This window comes from Malus domestica, chromosome 08 (assembly GCF_042453785.1).
Source record: "Malus domestica chromosome 08, GDT2T_hap1".
NCBI classification, from domain to species: Eukaryota; Viridiplantae; Streptophyta; class Magnoliopsida; order Rosales; family Rosaceae; genus Malus; species Malus domestica.
In genome coordinates this window covers 665,221-675,825 of record NC_091668.1, presented here as the reverse complement: position 1 = coordinate 675,825, position 10,605 = coordinate 665,221, and the positions used below count along the sequence as shown (strand labels likewise).

At 36.3% G+C, this 10,605-nt stretch overlaps 1 protein-coding gene across 1 annotated transcript; it reads right to left on the bottom strand.

The window, feature by feature from the left end:
* Positions 1-2,108: 2,108 nt before the first annotated feature.
* LOC103420854 (la-related protein 1C-like) lies at positions 2,109-6,414 on the bottom strand. The gene is made up of 6 exons (XM_029106547.2): positions 5,462-6,414; positions 4,562-5,132; positions 4,343-4,490; positions 4,145-4,235; positions 3,203-3,274; positions 2,109-2,940 (listed from the first exon to the last, which is right to left on the bottom strand). Exons 1-6 carry the CDS (start codon positions 5,984-5,986, stop codon positions 2,662-2,664), a joined length of 1,686 nt encoding a protein of 561 aa, XP_028962380.1. The 5' UTR covers positions 5,987-6,414; the 3' UTR covers positions 2,109-2,661.
* Positions 6,415-10,605: the final 4,191 nt, after the last annotated feature.

The following is a 10,605-nucleotide window of genomic DNA, read 5'->3' as shown; positions in this document are numbered from 1 at the left end:
AAGTGTTCAACTTCAACATCAAGATGATATCAAATTTAATTGATTTATGTATAAGATTTTATCTTAAAAGGTCACAGTTTAGTGAAATAAAAGTTTTTTTTTGTGTTGGTCGTAGACAAACACGACTTTCGTTTTTGTACGCACAATTCATCATCAACTTACCTTCTTCGCTTGAACTTATGTTTTCTCGTAATAGTGCAATTAGCTTCCTTAAATCTTAGTAAGAATTCCATTAAAGCAAAGTCAGTTTCCTTTAATCTAGCTTCCTTAAATCCCAGAGGTCAGCAGTGAAAAAACCTAAGTACCCAGTCAAAGTGGTAGACCTAAATTCTTACGAAGACATATCAACGGTCCCTAGTGAAAGATTGAAGATCTTTCCCTCTAAATATATTAACGGATTAAACTACTCATTAAAGCTCGAGAGAACACAACCCTTGATGATCCTACATCTGACAAAAAGTTTATCCCATTCACTTTCCAACAGTTCCTCGTCTGCTTGCGATCTTCCTTAAAAGCTAGCATGTTCGAGGATATACTTTGCAATGCAGACACAAATCCGCAAAGAAAGACAGACAACGGAAATGAAGTTCTCTCCTGATGCATCGTTATGCCGACACAGATCTCTAGGGCTCCCACGTTACAGTTTACAGCATTTTACAGCATTGTTGCAGCCATGTTACCATTTGATAGGTCGCATCTCCCTCGATCGCACAAGAATAATGCTACAAACACAATGCGATAAAGAAAATACTGACATATGAGAAGTTGAGCTTAACGGAACGTCTAGGAAGTTGGGGTTTTACTGTAAAATTAAATATGACGAATAGTCCAACTCAACATGCAAAGTCCTTAACTTTCTGGAATTGGAATTGCATTCTCAACAAAACGTTTAATTTCTTCCTATAAGCATAAGGTTAAGTTTAAGGTGGAGGCGAATGGAAGAGAAAAGAAAGGCATAGCATATATTTACATATAGGAGGGAGCGGGTCGCTATTTCATGCAGTTTGAGGCTGCCTCAACTGATCAAGAGGGAGCTGTTGAGGTTCAGAAGAGGGTTTGCCTTTTTTGTTAAATGTCCCACATCGGTGGGTTCAAAGAAACCCAATGGGTTTAAATAGAGTGGGACGGACCTGGCGATCTAAAAGTCCAACATTTTTTGGAAGCAGCTGCTGAACAAGGGTAGGGGATGCCAAGTAGGACTGCAACCAAGGAAAAACCAATCAGCCTATTTATTTATTTTTATACAAGCGACAATATTCTACGCTAAAAGGATCATCATCCTTGCTTGCTGTCTCTTGAGCCTGGCATTCTCCTCCCGCAGATGTGCAATTTCAAGTTCCTACTCATTTGTATAAGCCTGCATACAATTACCAAAAGTAGGCTACATATTCACAAAACAAACAAAACAGAAGTAGAAATGTAAGAGCACATGATCGGTAATGAAATACATGGACAGAAAGGTTCCTGCTTTCGGGCTATGGAGCGAGCAGCGGACTCTCGATTCTTGATCATGCGCTTATGCCGGCCGCCATTGGTGGAGTTGTGATGATCATGGTGATTTTGATCATGATCATCTAGAGCCCTTTTCTTGTAGCAAGGGAAGACTGAAGAGTGATTATCCAAACAATTAGGCCTAGTAGTAGTAACACTAGTTCCGGTGGGTTGAGTTTTGGGTTTGGCTTCAATGGACGAGGATCAGTGATCGTAGTCCTAGTGGTTTCAAGTAAATGCTGTTCAAGATCAGATCGAGTCCCGGAATTTAAGCTCAGAACAGTACTAGCGGCAGCGGGTTGTGGTGGGTCGATGTTGGAGGAAATAGTACTAGTACAAGCCAAGAAATCTTGAAAAATGATGCCTTGAAAAGCAGCGGCAGCAGGGTCGTCAGCGGCGGTGGTGGTCGTGTTGCAGGAGTTATGAGAAAGATACGATAGGCTGATGTCTGTCCAGACATCTTCCATGGACCTTCTGCTGCAGCTACTTGAGGTTGTGGGAACCATATTTTATAGAATCATTAATGGGGGTGACGGTGGATTAAGCCGGAAAGTTTAACGGCATTCGAGGGAGAGATTATATGTAGAGAAAGAAAGAATACTTGGGAACAAAAGAAATAAAGATGGACAAAAGTTGCATAAAGTTAAAAGAGTACAAAATTGTGAAAATTCAAGCAAATGGTCTAACCATCCTTCGGTGGAAAACAAACACGAGCGCACTGCAGCTCAAATCCACACCTCTACTATATAAGTGGTCTCTTGCGCACCAAAAAAATATTGCTTACATGCCCTTTAGCTATAACATCTCAAATTAAGCTCTTCTTTCGACGCGCCAAAAAATAAACCCGCAAACATTCACACCAAATCCAAACTATACAAACCAATGACCTCCAAATTCAGCCTTTGCTTGATCTCTTCATCTTCTTCTCTTTCTTCTCAATTGACGAATAATTATCGTTATTTCTTATTTGTTTCCTGTACTAGCCTCAAAAGCATTCCAAAACTATGCAAAGTAACAGATTTATAAAGAAAAGAATTCGCACGCCCTCAGTACAGGCTATACAGCTACCTCCCTTCCCCCGTTACCTTAGCAAACCCTTCAAAATTGGAACTGCAGTTTTTCTCCATGATTTTGCTTGAATCTTTTTTGTGGTACTCATCTACTTTGACTTCAATGATCAGTTTGAATAACATCTCCATTAGGAAGTTGTGCTTGGCTAGTTGACTCGGTTGAACAACTCTCTGGAATAGCCACAGAGTTTGGATCTGGCTTACCTCCCATGCTATTTTGGCTAGGTCCTTCCACGGTCATCTTTTCGAAAGAATTTGCAAGCATGTTGTCACTTAATACACTGGAGGATAGTGTGGATGGTGAACCTGACTCAGGTGTAAGCTGACCAGTAGTTGATATCCACTTCGTCCATTCATTACGCCTCCTCACTTTATCATCCTGCCGCAATCATAAGAGAGTATTAGACCAAAATAAAATATTGCAGCACAATTGCCATGGTTTCCTTTAAAAAATACTGGTTCCTAACGTAAGTCATTTCATTTGGTCGGCATTATAATGAGCCAAAAGGTCATCTTTTCCTTTTGGCAATAAAGCGGAAGATTACTCATTTCACAATCTAAAACATATATCGGAGTTCTTCAGTAGGACATGTTAATACAAATACAATGCTTAACAAAACAACAAATATAAAGAAATTCACCTGTACTTCAACAATACCGGAACCTCTTAAAGAATCAAGTATTAATTGGATATTGGTTGTCAAACTCTTAACCTGTAACAATAAAATATCAAGTGGGGATGAATGATACTTAAAGAGACGAGGATAATTTTCTTAAGAAACAAAAGTTGACTGAAGTAGCCAAACATGACAAGGAAATCATTAGCATCAAAGTCACATAGGCTCTAATTTTCTCCCTGTTTTCAGTTATGTTTTGTTTCTACGTATTCTCCCATATCTTTCTTTCCTTATTTTTATCTTAGAAAGTATCAATCGCCATGTTCTCCGCCTACAGGATCCTCTCCATTCAATAAAATCATTTCCTAGCAGATATCAAATCGTCAACAGACCAAAATCTGCAGTTACTATTTTCATATTGCAATCTTTTTAGTTTGTTTACAGGTCAATAGCACAGAAATACAATGAAAACAAATAATCCTACTTTCTTCCTCCCCTATAAAGTTATAACGGCAAGGATTCAGGCAGAGAATTATCTGAATATAAAACTTCACAAAAAGGAAGCCAATAAACAGAAAAGCTAAAGGTTGAGACTTAGATTAAGGTAAATAAATTAGTTTCTGTTAAATTAGAGCATAAAACTGAAGGTTGAATGGAACATTTTGCCATTCAAGCACCTTAAGAGAGAACTATAAATGTTATGCAACTTGTGTAAACTATTTTATAATACCTAACTTGGTGAAGCATAATGTAAAGGTATTACAAATGATTACCCATTGTCGCTCTACAAGAAGGTGATTTTTTTTAACTTTCATAGACTAAAACGTCTTTTTAAAAATTAGATGTTTCGTCATGTTATACATAGAGAACCAGAGTAATAATATATGTCACAAGGAGAGAGAGCACAATGTGCTTAATCAATCAGAAATAACATACCCAAGTTACAAAAACACATAAATAACATACCCGAGGAAAGTTTGCTATTAGAGATATAGGAACCCATCCCTGGGCATCCATGTTTGACCGTAGAAAGTCGTCTTTTATTAAATTAGCATCACTGTAGTAACAAAGAACGCAACTTGGGCAGTTAATTCTCAAGATACCGAGGAATTAGTTCATGCAGCTAACAAATTGTGAATCAATGAAGCATGAAATTAAATATACCTGAAGTAATATTCTATTTGGTTGATTATCAATGAAGGTAGGGGAGATTCTGAAACAGGATAAAACATTGCAGGATGTGGTGCTTGAGTAATGAACGGTGGCATGCTTCGAATGGGCTCCAAAGGCAATGGAGGGACATACATAAACTCTAGAAACAAACAAAGACATAAGTTACATTTCCAAATATCAAAAACAACTATATTAACATAGTATACTCACCCGGAAAACCCATGGGATTTGCAAAGGGTCTTGCAGGTTGAGGGGGAAATGCAGCAGTATTTGGTGGTAATGGCCTTACAAGGCTCATTGGAGGGGCTCTATGCTGATGCATGTGGATATCCCTGGGATTCATATAGTTTCCACGATCCTGGTCACGCTTGCCTCCGTGATTGTTGTGGTAGTGACCATCTCCACGTGGGCGAGGTCCAAAATTTCCCCTACGAGAATTGCGATGATCGTTTACTGGGTGTGATTGAGGCACAAAGCCACGAACTGGTCTAGCATCCCAATTGCTGCCCCGGAAAGAAGGATCTCGTGGAGAAGGATCTGGCATTGCTGGTACCAGATTGCCATACCCATTTGGAAGAATAGGAAAAACAGGGAATGGTGGTGGTGGTGGCGGGGTGACAGGGTGTCCAAAACCGCTATATGCATGCCCACCCCCAGTGTTGCCACCGCCACCACGCTTAAATGATCTTTGTCGAGCTGTTGCATGATTTGGGGTGGAGTTCTGATTTGCACTATTAGCAGGATGTCTTTTGGAGTTGGGTGAATGTGCTATAACAGGTCCCTATCAACAAAACACAAGATCAATCGTGCATAGAGAATGACTATCAGTACTTCGAATAATCTCCCACCCAAAAAAATATGATAACTTTTACACTGGTTGAGAGAAAATGCAGGACAATGTATCAGTAGCTCTCTGAATCTAAGTTATTTCATCGCTTTTGGCACCCGACGAAACAAAAAATCTGTACAACCGTCTGGATTAATTAGCTAAGTAATTGGTTAATTAATGGTTACCCAAATTTGCAACAATTCTATCTTTCTTTCCCTTTTCTTAATATTTCTCTGCAGCAAAAGTAAAAAAGAAAAAAAAATTAATGATCGTGAACTAACCTGGGAAACAGGGAATGATCCTTGGTTGACAATTGCTTCGGAGACAGTCTTTGGAGAGGAATCAGCTGGTAGTTTAGGTGAAGCCCTAGCCGACTCAGATAAAGCAGGCCAAGAAGAAGCATCCATAACAGTTACAGGACTAACCTCAACGACGCCGTTGGAGGGCTTGTTCCAAGCCAGCTTCTTTGGCCCACCGGCATTGCTATTATGCCCATTGGGACTGTCGGCAGCTGAAAAGCCCTCTGGCGTATGGGGAGGCGGCGGCGGTGAAGAACGAGCAGCTTTGGAGGATTGGGAGCAATTGGAAAAAGGGGTTTGCTCCGGTGCTGAGTTGCCCATCGAGGACAACGATGACGATGAGGACGGCGGAGATTGGACAGCCTCTGGTTCACCACCTCGGACAACCTTCGCCCATGGAGATGGTAAACTAGCCCTCTTGTTGACAACTTCGCCGCCGCCATCAACGGAAAATTCAGTACCACGCGGGGAATGGTGATTGGCAGAAGAATCCGCAGCCATCGCCATTTCAAATTAGGGTTTGTAGCAGAAAAACAAAACTCTGATCAATTTATGAGCACAAACGTAAACTAATCAGTTTACAATGAATCAATAAATTAATCAGACAACAAAACAAAAAAAATTAATCAATTAATTAATCAGTTCACAAAAGATGATTGGCAAAGACTGAGAGAAGAGAAGATTTAGGAATTGTTTTTGGGTTTTTTTTTTTCCAGAAATTAGAAATTTCAGAATGCCGGATTTCGATAGACTAAAGGCGGATCTTGCACGCGAAAAGCACAATGACCCGTCGAAACTCAGAACCAACGGCGTGACTCCGCGCCGGACTCCTCCTCCCTCTCTCTCCGCTCTTCTTTCTCTCTCTCAGAACTACAAGGAAACTACAGCCTACTGAAAAACCCCCTTCCGTTTATTTTTAGAGTGCAAGACCCATCTCTTGTCCTTTTTTCCACCTATATTATAATCTCTTACCCCTCATAAAAAAATTAAAAATAAATTTTTTTCCCAAATAAATCTTGTAAATTTTTTTTTTTAATTTTGACTCCATGGGTAATGCTCACAATTTTGTGAAAAAAATAAAAAAATTAGTTTTAGAAAATATTTTGCGTGGGAGCTAAGAAAAATGTTGCATGACCTTTGGATGTGATTTTACTATTTATTAGGTCTGAAATCTTTAGATGTTGAAAATCTTCAGGATGTCCCAAATTAATTTTAAGAAACATGTGGTGCGACGAGGATGACTCGAAAGCTTATAATAAATCTTGTAAAAATTCTTAAAATTGATTTTAAAACGTGGGTTATAACTCATAGTTATTGTAACAAAATTTAAATTATTAATTTGCATGGGAGCTAAGAAAAATATTGTAAAACTCTTTAGATGTGATCCTACAATTTATTACGTTTTGAAACTCTTTTTATTGATTTTTAAAGTTGAAAAAAAAAATATAAACTAATATAGCACCCCCTCCCCCCCCCCCCACACTTTCCCCAAACCCCAAAAATACAATTTTATGTGTCGAAAATCTCCCGAATGTCCTAAATTAATTTTAGGAAACATGTAGTGCAACAAGAACGACTTGAATTTGGCTTATAATAAATCTTGTAAAAAATTTCACAATCGATTTGAAAGCATGGGTTATAACTCATAAGTTCGTGCAAAAGTTGAAATTTTTAGTTTAAAGAATATTTTGAGTGGGAACTAAAGAAAATAATGTAAGACATTTGGATATAATCCTACAATTTATTAGGTTCTGAAACTACTTTTACTTATTTTTAAAGTTGAAAAATGGAAAAAATATATAAACTAATAGCGAAGCCCCTAAGGAGATTTGTAGGTGTCGAAATCTTCTGAATGTCCTCAATTAATTTTAGAAAATAAGTGGTGTGACGAGAATAATTCCAATTTTGACTTATAATGAATATTTTAAAAGTTCCCAACATCAATTTGAAAATGTGTGTTATAACTCACAACTTCTGTGAAAATTTTGAACTTTTAGTTTTAGAAAATATTTTGTGTGGAGTTAAAGAAAATGTTGCAAAACCTTTAGATGTGGTCCTAATATTTATTAGGTCATGAAACTATTTTTTATTGATTTTTAAAATTGAAAGATAGAAAAATAAAATAAACTAGAGGATCTCTCAAATATATTTTATGAAAAAAAAAATATTTTGTATGTGTTGAAAATCCTCGAAATGTCCTAAACTAAGTTCAAGGAACACATGGTGCGATGAGAATAACTCGAATTTGGTTCATAATGTATCTTGTGAAAATTTCCAAAATCAATTTGTTTAAGAAATATTTTGTGTGGGAGCAAAGCAAAATGTTGCAACCTATTGATGTGATCCTGTCATTTATTAGGTTCTGAAATTATTTTTGATTGATTTTTAAAGTTGAAAAATAAAAAATTCCCCCAAATAACTTTTTATGTGTCGAAACCCTTCATAAAATTATAGAAAACATATGGTGTGATGAGAATAACTCAATTTTTTGCTTTTAAAAAATTATTTTGGAAACGTGGGTCATAACACAACTTTTGTGAAAAAAAATTGAAAATTTTAATTTTAGGAAATATTTTGCATTAAGAGCTAAGGAAAATATTGTAAGAGATTTGGTTGTAATTATGAAACAAATTTTTTATTTTAAAATTTAAAAATAAAAAAATAAAAAAATAAAAAAAACTAATAGTGCCCCCCCCCAAAGAGATTTTCATGTGCCGAAAATCTTCAGAATGTCCTAAAATTAATTTTAAGAAACATGTGATGTCACAAGAATCGACTTCAAGCTTTGCTAATAATGAATCTTGTAAAACTTTCCAAAATTAATTTTAAAACCTGCATTATAATTCACAAATTTTGTATAAAAGTCAAAATTTTGAATTTAAGAAATATTTTATGCAAGAATTAAGAAAAATGTTGTAACACCTTTAGACATGATCCAGCCAACTACCATTTATTTTGGTGACATACTATTTATGTTGGTTCATATTTGACAAAAAATTATGTTGGTGAATATTTATATTGTTGGTTTCTCGTTCAAATATAATCTGTCCAGCTTGTCACGAACAAGAGATATACCAAGAAAAAAAATATATAATTTTATTGACTTAAGAAAAATAAAAATATAAAAGAAAAAGGAAATCGAGAAAAATATTGATCTGGGACTTATTGGGCTTAGTTCGACATCAAATTTTTCCCAATTCATAATGTGGGCTTTGATACATTAAAGTCCAGTTAAATGTTATGGGCTTTGATGTATAATTTACAATCTAGCCCAATAAACTTTGGTCCGATGCGAACTCGGATTTAACGGCTGGACCGTATGTTCAGTTTTATCATTTCTTATTCAATATTCAATTAATAACCTTTTGAGGATTTGGTAACGTCATGATTTTTGTTTTCTTGAATAAAATAGTACATAAAATAACACAAAAACAAGCTTATTAAATATAATTGCATGTATAAACAAAAAAATTAAAAACACGCTTATTAAATATAATTGCATGTATAAACAAAAACAATTAAATACACGCTTATTAAATATAATCACAAGATATAAATTAAAAATAGAACACATGCAAACATCTTTAATGCTATAGAAAATGCGTCATGATCTTGAAAAATAGAGTAATGTTATTCATATCATATTTTTGTACCACATTTTCATATCACCTTAAGTGACATTTGATGTGGACAGTCACATCATTTGAATTAATCAAAATTTTAAATTTAGTTCATTATTTAATAAACTAATAATTAAGAAAAACTAGTTAATTAAATGATGATTTTGATATATGAAAAGTCTTTCTCCTTCATTTCCTTGGGTTTTGCAAATTTTTCAAATGATGTAGTTGTTCATATCAGATGTCACCTAAGGTGGTATAGAAATGTGGTATAAAAACATGATATGAATAGCATTACTCTGAAAATTAATCTCAATTCACGTTGAAAAGTTAGGTTTTCCTCACCATGATATTGTTGTCACCAACCATACAATACTATTAAATCTTTTTAGAGTGTGGGACGGTGAATACTTGAGTCAAGTACGAAATTATATAAGCACCTGCAGGTCTAATAAAATTGATGAATTATTTAGAACGTTCTTGCGATTCACGGGTTGCGGAAAAGTCCAATTTATAGGACAGAATCATATAACTAAGGATAAAAAATATCAATATCATCGTTGTGATGTGTCTGGAGAAATTGGTACAAGAGGTTGTGGATACACTTCTTAATAATGGGATATGTGGACAACCAATGAGGGACGGTCATAATAAGGTTTACAAGTCGTTTTCAGATGTAATTGAAGGAAAAGAGGAAAGATTCCACACTTCTTGATAATGGAATCTACGGACAACCAATGAGGGAAGGTCATAATAAGGTTTACAAGTCGTTTTCAGATGTAATTGAAATAAAAGATGGAAGATTTCATGAGACTACTTGTCCCAATAATCCAAAGGATACAAGCTTGCTAAGTCAAAAAGTTTTTGTTTTGTAGAGTCTCTTTCAGTTCAAGTTTGTTGTTATTATTATTGAAATTTTGATATAAGTTTAATTTGTTAGCCAATATTAAGCATTTTTTTCAATTTTTCTCCACCTCTCTCCGCCCCCTTCCCCTGTTTGCCCCTTCCCCCACGTCTTGACCTCTCCCCCTCCCCTGTGCGTCCCTTTCCTCGACCCCTTTCCCTTTCTGGTTTATCCTTCCCCTTCCTTGCACCAACCCCGCCGCCCCTTTTACTTTCTTCCTTCCCTGCTTTCTCCCCCACCTTTTGCACTCCTGTCTTGTGATTTCAGGTCTCCTCCCCAGATCCAAGTTTGCCCTTTTCAAGGTTCTCATGATTTGAGTTTGATGGGGTTTCCAAATTTGGTTATGGCTCCCTTCGGCATGTGCGGTTTGGTTTTTCAGTGTGTGGATGTTGGCGTCCCACTTCTCAGTTTATTTCCCTTCGGTTCGCCTCGGGCGAGGTTTATGTAATTTTAGTTTGATTTAGTTTTCATAGATTAGTCCTGGTCTTCCTAGGAAAATTTGCTCTCTGGGGTTCCTAGGTCTCCTTAGGTTCTCTAAGAGAGGGCCTGTCTAAAGATTGAATTACGGTGTTTGGCGTTAAGTTACCTCTAATTTGTTGGAG

Bases quoted from the DNA above. Each gene is read 5' to 3' on its own strand.
- LOC103420854 (XM_029106547.2), bottom strand. From the start codon at position 5,986: ATGGCGATGGCTGCGGATTCTTCTGCCAATCACCATTCCCCGCGTGGT. The intron at 5,133-5,461 runs GTTAGTTCACGA...TTTTGTTGATAG, and splicing joins GATCATTCCCTGTTTCCCAG to GGACCTGTTATAGCACATTC. The intron at 4,491-4,561 runs GTGAGTATACTA...GTTTGTTTCTAG, and splicing joins AAATCCCATGGGTTTTCCGG to AGTTTATGTATGTCCCTCCA.